At 40.6% G+C, this 14,815-nt stretch overlaps 1 protein-coding gene across 1 annotated transcript; it reads left to right on the top strand.

Moving 5' to 3' along the window:
- Positions 1 to 2,104: 2,104 nt before the first annotated feature.
- Positions 2,105 to 12,997, top strand: LOC138717319 (cysteine-rich venom protein pseudechetoxin-like). The gene is made up of 8 exons (XM_069850829.1): positions 2,105 to 2,390; positions 5,256 to 5,317; positions 6,565 to 6,684; positions 7,162 to 7,249; positions 8,942 to 9,087; positions 9,799 to 9,893; positions 11,281 to 11,369; positions 12,382 to 12,997. Exons 2-8 carry the CDS (start codon positions 5,258 to 5,260, stop codon positions 12,390 to 12,392), a joined length of 609 nt encoding a protein of 202 aa, XP_069706930.1. The 5' UTR covers positions 2,105 to 2,390; positions 5,256 to 5,257; the 3' UTR covers positions 12,393 to 12,997.
- The last annotated feature ends 1,818 nt before the right edge of the window (positions 12,998 to 14,815 follow it).

The raw sequence follows: 14,815 nt of genomic DNA, 5'->3' as shown, positions 1-14,815 counted from the left end.
TCTAAGAAGAAAACAGTGTGGAGTAAACTGTGGAGAGGGCATCAAAAAACGCTGATTTCTGTAGAGGGTCAATATTGGGGCTGATAATATGAAATGTCTTTAAACTGCTTGGGTGGTGGGGAGTAATAAATGCTCAGTAAGTCTGCATATGATACAAAACTGAGAGGAACGGCTCATACAGCGGGTGAGTGTGCTGCCATTCAGAGTGGCTTCAGCGGGACGGAGAAATGGACCAACAGGAACCTCATGAAGTTAAACAATGGGAAACATCAAGTTGTGTCCCTGAGAAAGAGTAGTCCTATATGTTAGTACATGCCAAACCTTAGGAACAATTTATGAAGTCAATCATGACAGAATCTATTCACAGAAATGCTATTATGGGATAGGATTTTGGTTATGAATCATTCACTCAGGTTTTCAAACATCCGTTATTCTTGAACAGGGAGTTGATTCATAAGGTCTCAGTGTATATTGGACAGAGAGATGAACGACATACTAGGATATAGTCTTTACCTTAGGATCCGTGGTTCACTGAACATCTGAATGCAACCTTTTTCACTACTATTGCTTGTAACAATTATGCTGATAATGCTTTCTTGCATAACAATTCGTGTTTCCCACTGTAATTAATTAAATTGTCATATCTGTCAACAATTAAAATCAAGACAAGACTCATTTGGTGCCTTTCCAGTGTAAACAATATAAAAATCACACAAACTTGGAACAGGTTTTGTGCTACAGGACCTCTGAAGCTCATCCGGTCTAACATCGTGTTCAAAGCATTGCCCACCTGAAAGTTAAATCAGGTTGTTCAGTACCTTGTCCACTTCTCAGTATCTCCAAGTATGCACAATCTATCACTCCTTAGTCAACCTGCTTCAGTGCTCTGCAAGCCTTATTGTGAAAAAATGGGTTGTAATCCATGATCCTTATCTCACGTCTGTAAGAGTCCATCTCTGCCTTTGCCCTTGGCAACACAGGGGCCCTTGGCTAGGCTTATTCTGGCTTGTTAATGCCTTTCTTGCACTGTGGGCTCCAAAACTGGACACAATGGTCTAGATACATTCAGAAGTGTAGAAAAAATGGACATAGTCACTGTTCTGGGTACTCTCACTGCATAGTGGCAAGTGCAGTATGTGGTTAGTCCTCATTGTTGCAAGGGAGCACTATTTACTCCTACACAACTTGCAATCCTTAAGCATTTTCTGTTAGAGCTGTTCTCTAGACTGCTGGTCTCTCCCATTTGTTCACATTCAGATCATTTCTGTCAGATCACTTCTTTAGTTCTTTTAAGATTCACCTAAACGACAGCCTTATTATCCAAGATATTGGCTCCTCCCTGCAATTTAGTGTCAAACCCAACTGGCTGAGAGCGCGTTCCTTTCCCTACAATTACAACCCAATGAATCACAGCACTAACATTTTGTCTGGCAGAGCCCACACACTGATACAAGCTTCTCAGGTAATGAAAAGCAAAAGCTTGTTCTGAAGGCACACTTCATGAGAGACTAGGGTAGGAGCTGAGCAGTTATGAGGAAGGAAGACTGGGATTTAAATGGAGAAAGAAACATTTTGTATGAAGACAGATAAGAGCAGCTGTTTTGGTCAATAATTGCTTGAGATTAAATGTGGACAGAAAGCGTCCATGTGCATGCAAATGCCCTTCTGATCTGATAGGATTTCCACTCATTCTCAACTTACTTCATGTACATGGAAAGGTCAAATCAAGATACTATATGTGCTTTGATGCTAGTGCACACGATAATCCTTTAATCATTATCCCATACTGGATAAAAGTATCAATTACAGAATTATATTGTCTCCATCTTTGACTTTTATTCTCTAGGACTGATGTACAGAAGCCAGAACTTGAACAGGAACTTGGCCCAAGCAGTTTTTTACATCGATGGAAAGAATCAATAGGCAAGATTGCATCTTGGTTACCACAATGTCTGTCTGGATGCGCCTCAATAGCCAGCTGAGTTTATTCTCATCGCTGGAGATGAAGATCAAGTCTCACTAGCACTGGATGGATCAGTCGTTAGCAGGAAGGCTTTGTACCTGGCGTTCACATTGACTGCAAATTTCACACAAAAGGAACAAAACCACAGAAATCACTTCAGAGTATTTCATCTCTTCCCATGCAAGAAGTAAGAGGAAATAAAAATGGAACATGAGCAACCAACCTCCCTCTTGGAAGAATGGGCACTTGACAAATACAGTGAACTATCTGGTCACTCATTGAATTTTATAATACCTGTGACGCTGAGTCACCTTGTCCTATCAGGAAACGAAAAAGCTATAAAATACCCTCCAGTGAGCGACTCCGCCACTTCCACAACCACCTGCAGAAGGACAGAAGAAACTTCCTGTCTTCCTGGAAACAAAAGGTAGGACTGAGATTGATTTATTTGTTTAAAGTATTGCAATTATTTTTGTGTATTAAAATGCAACCTACTGTCAGAAGACTTCTTGGACAATTTAGGACAGCCACAGGAAGGCAATTTTATTCAGTGAAAAGTAAGATTACATAGGAAATAGTGTAAAAAAGGGGGAGAGAATACTGATGAACTATCAAAAACAGATGAAAAGCTGTGTGTGTGCAAGAAAGCAGTATCTTGGCAGGTTGTGTATGTGTACATAGAGAAAGAATGAACATATTGAACTCGAAATGTATATTCAGTTCAGTATATTTTATTGCTATGTGTAGCTATCACCACTTATTTTCAGAGTGGGGAAATTGCCACTTGTGCAACTTACTGTTCCTGTGCAAGGTGGTTGCTAACGTGGACTTCATGCAACAATGCTGTACAAGTGAAACCACAGCTTCTGTTATTCTATTTCAGGTATTTTTCAAGAATAATAAAAAGCAGTGAAGATGTTCTTATTGTAATAGATATTCAATTGTATGGATAAGTTAGGATACAGCTTTTTTAAAATTTTTTTTCTAGGAAGAGGGATGGGAAAAAGATATTCCCATAAGTTTGCTAAACTCATACAAACTAGGGATACTAAAGCACCATCTTTCAGTGGCAGATCCCTGTACACAGATGGAGTTGCAGGAAAGTCAGTAAGACTTGGCACGTGTCCTGATTTATGTTTGGTTGAGGGGGAGCAGGGGAGGGGAACAGAGAGACTGGTTTTAGGATCAGTGCCTAGAAATTAATGCAGAGCAATTAAATTTACATCTCATAAACCATAAGCATTTGGTTAGAATCAGTGGGAGTGCCAAAAGCATGTTAATATCTTGGAGCAGGAAACCCGGTGGGTCTTAAAAAACATTCCAGTGGCATTCTGAGACTTGCATCATGTATTACATTACTGATTATATTTAATTGTAAGCTAATTCATAGAAAATATTACAGTGAATGATCTTTGCCTATATCTTTAAGTTAGCTTCCTCACTTTGCTTTGCAAAATAGAAAGCTTTATGATTTCATTGAAGAGTTATTTTTCTATTGAAACAGATAAGTGATTTTTACATTTCAGGGGCAAAAAGGATTATTTTCTATTTGCATATGATCACATTTTGCACTCAGGATATGTATTTTTTTCTTGTACTTGAGTACAGTTAAAGACAATGCTCACCTCTATCTACTTTCTAGTTAGAAATTAAGTGAAAATCATTTTTCATGTTATTGGAAATATAATCTTTTATTGCTAGACATCTTGGTCATATACACTGCGAATTTTTGCAACAGCTCTGAAAAGTAAGCAGTAGAGAAGTTAGTAAGAAAAAACTTCCCAAAACCTTCAAGAAGCCATAGGTGATGTCAAAATTAAACACAAATGACAAGGCAAAATCAAGAATGGGAAATCGATGACTTATACTGTTAGTTACCAGTTTGTTTTCCCCTCAGATCAACTTGATCTTTCCTCAACTTTAAATGTTTGGAACTAGCCACCCTATTTTGAAGGCAGGGAGAGTTTAATTGTACAAATATGGCCAGTCTGTCCATTTTTTTGGCCTCTGAGCTACTCCTGCCCACAGTCACGGTCCCCTCCAGTGGGTTTTGCTCTGTAGCAGACCTGGAGCAGCCGCTCTGCTTCCAGGCTGGGAGCTGTGGTTGCCTCTAGAGTGATGTAAGAAAGCTGGTGAGGAAAATGGGTCTTGCTGCACCATTTGTAAAAGGGTATTTTTTCCTACCCACATGTTCTCCACAAGCTGAAACATCTTGTGTTTTATATAAACTAGTTGCCTCCAGGTAAAGGGCCTTTGCCAAATACGGAAAGATCAGCAGATCCTATTGGCCTTTCCCTAAGAATAAATTAAAACTAAAACCAGCAGACCCTCAAAACCAAATAAGGATTTCAGCCAATAATATATCTCTGTGGCAACACACCCATAAATTCCCTTAGAGTGGGAAGCTGGGAAAAATGCCAAAACAAGTAAATTCCACTCTAGTCACCTGCTTCGCTGCCCAAGGTGGCTGAGCTGAATGCAGCTCCTGTGACTGATTGAAATCAGACACCTGAACTCTGAAGTGACCTCTTACCTCCAGGATCACCCTAGAGGGCCGGTAGGTGCTTTGAGCTCCTGAGCCAGTAGATTCTTGACTCCAGGGTCTGGTGGTTGTTTCTTAAATTAGAGAAGGCTCTCATTCCTGTTCCCACTCCATACTACCTGCAATACAATCAAGAGTTGTCTTTAAAAAAAAAAAATATTTCTGAAATAAGTCTTTCCCAGGAAGCCAGTGCTTGTCCATTTCTGATCCAACCAGTTCTGCCCCAGCTCACAGGAAAGGCGGCGTAGTGCCGGTCATTGAGCAGGGGGTTTGAATCCTGACTCGGACACCTAAGCGCAGAGGTGTGGGCTGAGTGTCTCATGCCCCTCTCAATCCATGTAATCCAGTCAGGGGAAATTCAGACTAACACAGACACAGAAACGAGCTAAAAGCAGCATGGCACACCAGCTGTTCCACGCTGCGGCGATGAGCAGAAGGCTTCCTATAGGAAGAGAAGCACAAATGTCCTCCCGTACTGTGAATTCAGGTGGAAGTGTTCGGCCAGGGTTACAGAAAGAAGTATGAGATGTACAAAGCAGTTGATTCATAAAAATTTGGAAATGCAGAGGGGGGATGAATTTTATTTTTCTGCTTCTAAAAAAAGGGAGGAGGAGAGAAGGAGCAGGGAAATAAAACAGAACTTCACTACTTGAGAAATGCCAGGAAATACACAGTCACCCTGCATTCAGAGAAATAAACGCTTGCTCCATAAAGGAAAAAATCATTAAATCCTCATTTTTCCCTTTTCAGAGATGATTCTGCCAGTGGTGTTCCTGTGTCTTGCAGCTGTGCTGCCTCCATCCACTGGAAAGGTAGGGTCCGTGCTTTTTACTCAGAAATTATGGATGGGACCCAAGGCATTCATGGTCTGACTGAATGTGACTTTTCCTGTTTGCATGGAGCAGCTGCAGAAAGAACCTGATTAGATGTCTAGGATCTGGAAAGCATTTATCCCCACAGTCTGTTTCATTTCAAAGCAGTCGGCTGGTTCCACACTCAGCCATCTATAGCCGCGGTGTTTCTTATGACTTGGGTCAGAGATAACTAGATTTCCCAGAAGCACATGCGCACAGATCCAGCAATCCAGGTCTCCCAAAGATCCAGCCCTCTCCCTGTTAATTGCTCACAGTTTTACAGGCAGCCGTTACGTAACTCTCCATTTCTCGTCCTGCAGGTCCTGAGCTATGTGCCTCTCCCTTTGCTCACAGTCCCACCTTCTCAACACTTACCACTGATTTCTTTCAAAAACCTAAATGAACTAACATACTCAACATGTATTTAAAGTTGTTCCTCCCATCCCATACTTAGGCTGAAGTCTGAAGTTTGCTCCTTCTGCTTCAGAAATGCTAAAATGACTGAAGGCTTGACTGTATTTCCCTCTTACATGCTGCAGTCTGGAACACTAAAGAGAAGGACGAGCCCTTCATGTGGCTGGATTTTAATAAGAAAATACACAAAAACTTTGAGAAAAGTTATCAGTTATGGCAGGAGTGGAAGAAAATCTACAGCACAAAAACATTGTCATGCTTGCGTGTTCAGTGGGGTGTCCTATAAAGTCCCACAAGAGGTCTGGGGTGATCCTGCGATCAAACGGCAAGGTCCTTCAATAATAAATGCATTGATAGCTGTGTTTAATATTGAAGAACGGGGACACATCATATGCACTTTAAATCTTCAGCTGACTTTTAGAACCTGTTTCCTCAAAACCTCATGAAGGAAATTATAATAATAGTAAAATAATTCTGATTCAGTTGCTTAAATATAAGAATCTACAGGTGCATGAGGTGCCCCAGGATATCTCAGCCATCCAGACAAGGTTGGCAGATACAGGAACCAGTTATTACTGCTAAGCTCTATGCTCTAGAACCATTGAAAGTGTTACTCCACATGGAAGCACTGCTAGAGATACATAGGAGACAACATCACAGTACCCCCTCCACAACAAGGAGCATCTCCTTGGTTGATGCTAGTATTTAGGTATTTTAATATTTCCTAGATGGGATTCAGGATTTAGTTACATTCAAATAAAAAAGAAATATAACGTGTTCTTTCAATTTAGGAACCTGAAGGTTTTGCTGCTCTGTCAACTAGCAAAGCAGACCAACAAAATCTAATTGTTGACAAGCATAATGCCCTCAGGAGAGGAGTAAAACCAACTGCCAGCAACATGATGAAGATGGTGAGTTGTGTGTTGTAAACCTATTTTAATGAAAATGGATTCTGTGAGAGATACAGGGCTGTATACAAGATCACGTCACTTTTTTTAGCCACAAATTCACTCTCCAGGCCTTACCTAAAAATTATGCATGGCCACCACCAAGACCGACAAAGCTGGGCATGTGAAAAAGAAAGCCTGGAATATTTTGTGGCATATGAACAATAATATCTCTTTCTTGTGGAGGAAAAAAGAAAAGGAAAAAGAAGAACCCCACCATTGCTCATTTCTTTGTGTTGCATTCTTCATCAGTCCTCACAGTTTCTATCCTCATGGGTGCATAGTAACTTTGTTCCTGCTCCCTCTAGCCCCCAAAAAAGGGGAAGGAAAGGATTTTGTATATGATTTATTTCTGTAGTGCAATTTCCAAATGTTGTTCCTTCGTGAGGGGTTGTTAATCGGTTTGTGTCTTAATTACTAATATTTTCTTCTTTTATTAAGAAATGGTCTCCTCAAGCTGCAAAGAACGCCCAGATATGGGCCAATAAATGTACTTTAAGTCACAGTCCTGCTAACATGAGGAAAACGAGTAAGTGAAGCATGAGTGCTAAGCAGATAATGTCATATGTGTCGGATGTGAACAGTCTGGGTCTTAATGGGATTTGGGGTTTTTTCTGAGATACCATTTATATGTAATATGATTTTATTGGTGCAAGGGACAAAGGCTAAATTCTAGACATAAATCTCTCCAGTAAGTGATAAAAGTTCAATCCCATCCTCATCCCAATTCCATCAGTTTTACATAGAATAACAGAATGGTTTGTGTTGGAAGAGACCTTAAAGATCATCCAGTTCCACCCCTGCCATGGGCAGGGTCACCTCCCACTGGATCAGGGGCTCCAAGCCCCATCCAACCTGGCCCTGAACCCCTCCAGGGATGGGGCAGCCACAGCTTCCCTGGGCAACCTGGGCCAGGGCCTCCCCACCCTCAGTGTGAAGAAATTCCTCCTTCTGTCTAGTCTAAATCTGCCCCCTTGTCATATTACTCCAAGCCTTTGTAAAAAGTCCCTCACCAGCTTTCTTGTTCACCCCCTTCAGGTACTAGATGGTTGCTCTAAGGTCTCCTTGGAGCTTTCTCTTCTAAAGGCTGAGAGAGCTATATCCTGTTTTCTTCAGTATGTGAAAAAAGTCATAGTGAGAAAGCTTATTCTCTAAAAACATCTGTCAGAAAAAGGGGAACCACATGCAAAATCCAGCTCACGTGCTGGCTGAAACTGTCTGGGGAGGAAGGAGCAAAGGGTGAAGGTCCAAAACCTACTTGTGGCGCTAAGCATAGTTGCCAAGACAAGATTCATAATTTTTGAATCCCCTGGCAACTTGAATCATAGAATCACAGAATCATTAGGTTCCAAAAGACCTTTGAGATCATGAATTCCAACCACATCTGTCCACTACTAAATCATATCCCTAAGCACTTCATCTATCCACTTTTTAAACCCCTCCAGGGATGGGGACTCCACCACCTCCCTGGGCAGCCTCTGCCAGGGCCTGAGAACCCTTTCAGTGAAGAAGCTTTTCCTAACGTCCAGTCTAAACTTCTCCTGACACAGCTCGAGGCCATTCCCTCTTGTCCTAATAGCTATCACTTGGGAGAGCAGACCAACACCCACCTCTCTGCAACCTCCTCTAACTGTCTTGGAGGTTCATATGTATGTAGAAGTCATCGGATACTGAAGCTACAGCTGCGCTGGGTTAAAAATAGACATAATTAGTGCCCAGTATGGTGTTGCCTGACTTCACTCTATGCTGCGTGTAAGATGTGGAAACAAATCCTCTTGTACTTACTAAGGCAAACACCAGATGAAAACTATTGCCTATGCAGTAGGGTTGGACCTAAATAGAAACAGCAAGCGAAGAGAGGGTGGACAGCTTCCTCTGAACCACAAGTGACCTTTGAATTCTTGGGATTTTCCCAAGGTTTCTGAGCTGTGACCTGTATAATGACCACGTTGCTAACTTCCAAATAACACAATTCCAGTCATGCATCTGTGCTGCACTTGGGCAGGTGCATCTACAAGCAGAAGGTCTGTCAACAACAAAACTACCAGCCGAACAGGCTGGCCATGCTGCAAACTGGTCAGGTGAGAATTTAGGGCACCATCACTGAATCGGAAAACAAAAAACCCTGCTGTCCCATCTGGGATGAGAAGTTCCCTGGAAATCATGCTACTGTTTGCTGTCTTTTTCTCACACATGGATCTTTTATGCGTTCTCTTTTCAGCTGTACAATGTGGTGAAAACCTCTTCATGTCATCCGCCCCTTTCCCGTGGGCAGGTGTTGTTGAGGCCTGGTATAGTGAGGAGAAAGATTTTGAATATGGAATTGGAGAAAAAAAACCAGGTGCTGTGATTGGCCATTTCACTCAGGTAGATGCAACTTTTTTATATTTCAGACTTAATAAATAAATACCTAAATGTTAGCTAAGCAACTCTTACCCTCTCATTATCTTTGAAGGTCATAAGCACAATGGAGACATGAGAGTTATTCTGACAAAACAAGATGAAAACTTTCAAAGTAACAGATTTAAAATGAAAATAATAGGCTTGATGTCTTTACAGAGAATTTCAAAACGTCAGGAGAAACAAAGGGAAGAAAACCATTTGTTTGTTTAACACCTGAAAATTGTGCAAACACTGGAAAAACAGGGTTATTAAAATACAGGGAAGAAAATATAAGTAAGTGTGTTATAGTCTGCAGAGCTCCATTGACTCGGAGATTCCAGGTGGAAAATGGCATATGATAACCTCCTCCATATACCTGAATGAAACACAAGATACAAGATTTCACATAATGATTCCTACATCTTCTTTAACAGATTTAATTGAATGAAAAACTATATAAATGATATATAGATGTGCAGAAAAATTTATCATTATATCCTAAATGTTATGCAGTTCAGGGGTGAAAGCAGGGAAGAAACAAAGTTTTTCTAGCAAGGCAGGACTTATATTTTGCTCTAAGGGGTAAATAAAGTGACTTATCTTGGTTAAAAATGTTTCTTTGATGTATATTGTACTTAAGTGATTTTCAAATATATATTTCTTATTCTCTGCTGATTTTTATTGTTATACCTACAGGTGGTTTGGCACAGTTCTTATGAAGTCGGATGCGCTGTCTCTTTCTGTCCCAACAGCAAATATAAATTCTTCTATGTCTGCCAGTACTGCCCCGCGTACGTACTCACTCTGATTCTGGAACCTTTCATTGCATTGAGAAAATTAGTTGGGAGATGGTGAAATTTGTAATAGGGCCCACAGGTGAGGAGTGTATTAAGAATATTAAAAGACAGGAAAAAAACTCAAAGGAATTGTTAATTAAGCAAAAGCATAAAAAATATCAGTGATTTTCAGATTATATTTCATTTGTGTAAAAATCCTAATTTTCATAACAGTAAATCACAAATAAATATTTTCCATGTTTAACTTGAAATCTTGGCTCAGAAGGGCATATTAAGATGGACAACACAGCTAAGACTACAATTAATACCAAAAAATTTAACAGGAACTGTAAGACAGAACGATGATATTAAAAACTGTCTAAAATTCATTTTCACATTCTCATTGTATCATGGTGGGTTGACCTTCCCCAGCTTCCAGTGACCCACCAAGCTGCTCTCTCACTCCCCCTCCTCAACAGGACATGGGGTGAAAAAGTTGTGACAAAAAACTCATGAGTTAAGGTAAGGTCAGGGAAGCCACTCACTGGTTACCATCATGGGCAAAACAGACTTTTTTAATTTAATTTATAACCAGTCAAATAGAGTAGGATAATGAGAAATAAGAAAACCATCTGAAAATGTGTTCCTCTCATTCTTCCCTTCTTTCCAGGCTCAACTTCACTAATGATTTCTCTGTCTCCTCCCTGGGGACTGGGGGTTGTGGTCAGTTCATCACACGTTGTCTCTGATGCTCCTATGTCCCCCATGCTGTCACAAGCCTCCTCTCTCCACGGGTCAGGGGTTCTGCCAGGAGCCTGCTCCAGCCTGAGCCCTCCATGGGGTCACTACTCCCTTCAAGGGCATCCCCCTGCTCTGGCGTGGGGCTCTCCATGGGCTGCAGGTGGATATCTGCTCCACCATGGACCTCCATGGGCTGCAGGAAGACCACCTGCCTCACCATGGTGTTCACCATGAGCTGCAGGGGAATCTCTGCTCCAGCACCTGGAGCACCTCCTCGCCCTCCTTCTTTACTGACCTTGGTGTCTGCGGAGCTGTTTCTCTCACGTATTCTCACTCCTTCCTCCCAGCTGCTGCTACACAGCAGTTTTTACTCTTTCTTAAATATGTTATCGCAGAGGTGCTACCCCTGTTGCTGGTTGGCTCTGACTTGGAGTTGGTTCTGTCAGACCTGGGGGTATCTTCTGATATCTTCTCACAGAAGCCACCCCTGCCAGTCCTCCTGATGCCAAAACCTTTCCAGATAAAGCCAACATACATATAAAAATTGTTTGACATACGACTAAAGACTGAGTGTAAGTTAATGCATGTACGCACCCATATGCTTCAGTTTTATCCTCAGATATGGTATAATGACTTTATGCTGGTAATCTTGATGTTTCAGGGGAAATATAGTAGGTTCAATTCCGACACCCTACAAGAAAGGAATCCCCTGCAGTGATTGCCCCAGTGCTTGTGACAACGGATTATGCAGTAAGTTTTAAACATTTTCTTTGTGACTCGGGTAAAGCTGATGCTTTAAAAGAATTCCAGTTAATTTGTGCAAATGGAACTTTTTAACAATTGTTTGTTCAAATACCAAGTCAAAAGCACCATTTCAGAGCAACATTTCAACATGCTGTGTTCTTCGCCTAGGTGGGATGACTTGTGGAGTGAAAGCAAAGAAGGAGTCTAGGACAAGGGTGGATAAAGGTTAGAGTAGTTGGTGTACATCGGGATGCGGGTACCCTCCACCTCATGGATCAAAATACTCACATGGCCTAGGACCTTTCATTAAAGATGGCAATGTCTTGGTCTCCATAGGGAAAAACTCAGGATTACTTCCTAGTGGGTGAAGATGTATTGACTGCAGTGAGGTCAAAGATATATTATACTAATGGCAACACAGAAATCTCAGCTCCAGATCTCCAGATGCAGTTTAAATTCTTTTCCATATCTGGGAGAAGTAATTATCCTTGAATATAGGAAATACCAGGAAAGGAGGGGGTTCTTCATACTTTTTTATTTCTTCCTCCTTTACACCACGTGACTGATCAGCAGCAACACACTTGATAAGAGCAAGAATTCTAACAGAAAATAAAACACACGGACCGAGTCTTATAATACAAGACTTAATGTCAAGTCCGTCACATAATCTACCTAATTCTCATCATGAGCTGCAGCATAAAGGAAGAAAGCTTCAAAACACATTGCAAATTCAGTGAGAAACCTCCCTGAAAGAACTAAAAATTTTGGTTTGTGGTCAAAGGTTTTGGAGTTTACTGTGAAATAAGTGACAACAAAGAGACAAAAAATACAGATAAAAGAAATACTGAAGAAAAATTATTCTATAAGGAGATGCTATGGGCTCTCATTGCTCATTTATCATAGAATCACAGAATGCCAGGCTAGAAGGGACCTCTAGGATCACCTGGTCAAACCTTTTTAGGTGATGTATAGTTTAAACGAGATTTATGAGTAATTTTGTGCTTCAATTCATTTTCAGCCAAGCTTTGAAAGCTCAAAGATGTTTAATCCAACTGCCTTGGCAAAGTCTCCTGGATGTACCCACAGCTTCATCAAGTTCACTGCCCTGCTTCCTGCCAAAGCAAAACAAATAAAATAACACGTTCACCTTTTTCTTCCTTGGACAACCATCTCCTTAGCAACTTCTTTCACAAAAAAAACAGATTCTACCCTGCCTCTCCTACATATGAAGAAGGACTGACTTCAGTCTGGTGACTCACATGATGGAAAAGCTGTAGGAGGATGTATTTACTCTGTTTGCGTAACGGTCTAGAGTACAAATCTTAATTGAGATTTGGCATTTAGATACCAAATATGTTTAATGGTTAGCTTCTTACATTTTTATTTTTCCAAAGTGTTACCTAGCATTTTTTAAAGTTCTGCCGTTCCATATGTTCTTGGTATAGATGGATAATCAATGGTCATGAAACTGGCCATAGCTTGACCAACATTTTGAACTATTACACTGTTCACAGGACCAGAAGACAAACAAGATTACCTGAAGTATGTACTTACCTAAAAGAATTAGAAGAGCAGAGCAGAGTCCACTAGATCTATTCTGGTTTAGAATCTCTATCATGTATAATGCTCAGTGGTATTTAAACATTAAAAAAAAAAAAAATATTTCATTTAAATTAACAATCCTGCTTATAGTATACCATTGCACTTAGCATAAGCACAGAAAAGCAAATCTTCCTTCTAATGGAAAAGAACTGTCAGAAAGAAGGTCTTGATTCACAAAAATACATAGCCAAGGGGAAAGGTCCTTGCATTTGGAAACTTTGCTTTTAATAACAAGTAGGAATGTCTTCCAAAGCTATTCTTTAATATCTGCTTTTCACATATCAATCATTAAATTGCTCCTTCCTCAATGACTAGTTCATTGTAATTTTCCTTCTGTCTTATTACCATGAAATACAGTCTGCTTAACTTCCACCAGCTTCATGATTTCATGAGTGTTAGGTCTTGAAAGGAGCCTGATGGGCAGTACAAACAGACACAGCTCATGGGAGAAACTGAATATTTCCTAGGCAAAACCAGAAGTCAGGTAAACAACTATCCTTGAGACTGTCTTTCCGAGACAATGATCATTAGCATAGTTAACCTGCAATACTCACTTCTGTGACCTTTGGGAAGCAAGTGTTCCTTTGTGCAGTCAACAGTGAGACTAAAGATTATTTTAGTCTAACCTTAGAGTGGTTCCACATTCCAGTCTTCTTTTAGTAAGGAAGCTGTCGTCATAGCTGCAATTTCAGGTTCCAGAGCTATTGGCACAGAATAATTTCAACACACATTTCTGACTCATTCATTTCAGTGGCATTTCTTCTCATACAGAAGATGAGCATTAAGGTAAAAGCCTGGTCTCACAATTCAAAGTGCTTATTGTTTCCATTGGGTTTTTTCTCATTCACCTCCACCTCTTTTTTCCTGCCCTCTCATTCGGGAGCACCTCTGCTAAGAAATTAAGCAATGTCAGGACATAAATGTGAGCTCTGGAATACAACTCACTGCACTTTTAAATAGACAGTACAGATCCAAGTAACAATGATGATAATGAAATAGATAATCCACTGTTGTTTTCCATTACCCTTGAACCCTAAAAGTCTGTTTACTACGAGAAACAGGTCTAGAAATCTGTTCCTTTTGCTGTAACCCATAACACAAGAGCTGATTCCCCAGTTACTCACAAGAGGGAAGAGGTGGTGTAATGATGCAAAAATCAGTCGTCATGCACCTCACGCATGAGGACCCAGGGAGCTAAAAGTCAGTAAGCCTAGTTTAGATATCTAGAATGATAATTGAGCAAATTGTTTGCCAGCCACTTTGTAATCAGTAAAGTACAAAATACCAGCAAGGATTCATCAAGAGCTGATCTTGCTAAACCAAACTGTCTTCTTCAATGAGTAACATGGCGGGGTGGATGTTGTTCTGGCTTTGGTATCAGGTTTGACAAAGCCATGAAAGACATTTGCATACGAGGGGTGTGTGGATGACAGTCTTTGTCAATGGTACAGAAAACCTTCAATGAGTACTTTTCTAGGGTGAAGGAGGATCAGATCCATGTTTCCATTTACCACAAGCACGTTTAGGGCATTTTCTTGGACAAGAACAAGTTCTAACTTCCTACATCACTTCCAACGAACAATAAGAGCCAATTCTATTCTGAGAAATATGCCAGAATTTTAATCCATTAAAGTTTAGTATAAAAGTAACTACTGGTATTGGGAGAAACAGGATGTGGAGAAGTGATAACAATCAATAGATCAAAGACAGAATAAATAGTCCTTGTAGCAGAAAATCAGAAACGTTCTGTGCTGTGCTGCAGAGATAGGCTGGACATTAGGAAAAAATTTTTCACAGAAAGGGTCATTGGGCACTGGCAGAGGCTGCCGAGGGAGGGGGTTGAGTCACCT

This window comes from Phaenicophaeus curvirostris, chromosome 2 (genome assembly GCF_032191515.1).
Source record: "Phaenicophaeus curvirostris isolate KB17595 chromosome 2, BPBGC_Pcur_1.0, whole genome shotgun sequence".
In the NCBI taxonomy this organism is placed as follows: Eukaryota; Metazoa; Chordata; class Aves; order Cuculiformes; family Cuculidae; genus Phaenicophaeus; species Phaenicophaeus curvirostris.
The sequence above is the reverse complement of the archived record's forward strand: the minus strand, read 5'-3'. Positions and strand labels throughout refer to the sequence as shown.

Bases quoted from the DNA above. Each gene is read 5' to 3' on its own strand.
- LOC138717319 (XM_069850829.1), top strand. From the start codon at position 5,258: ATGATTCTGCCAGTGGTGTTCCTGTGTCTTGCAGCTGTGCTGCCTCCA. The intron at 6,685-7,161 runs GTGAGTTGTGTG...TCTTTTATTAAG, and splicing joins CCAGCAACATGATGAAGATG to AAATGGTCTCCTCAAGCTGC. The intron at 9,894-11,280 runs GTACGTACTCAC...TTGATGTTTCAG, and splicing joins GTCTGCCAGTACTGCCCCGC to GGGAAATATAGTAGGTTCAA.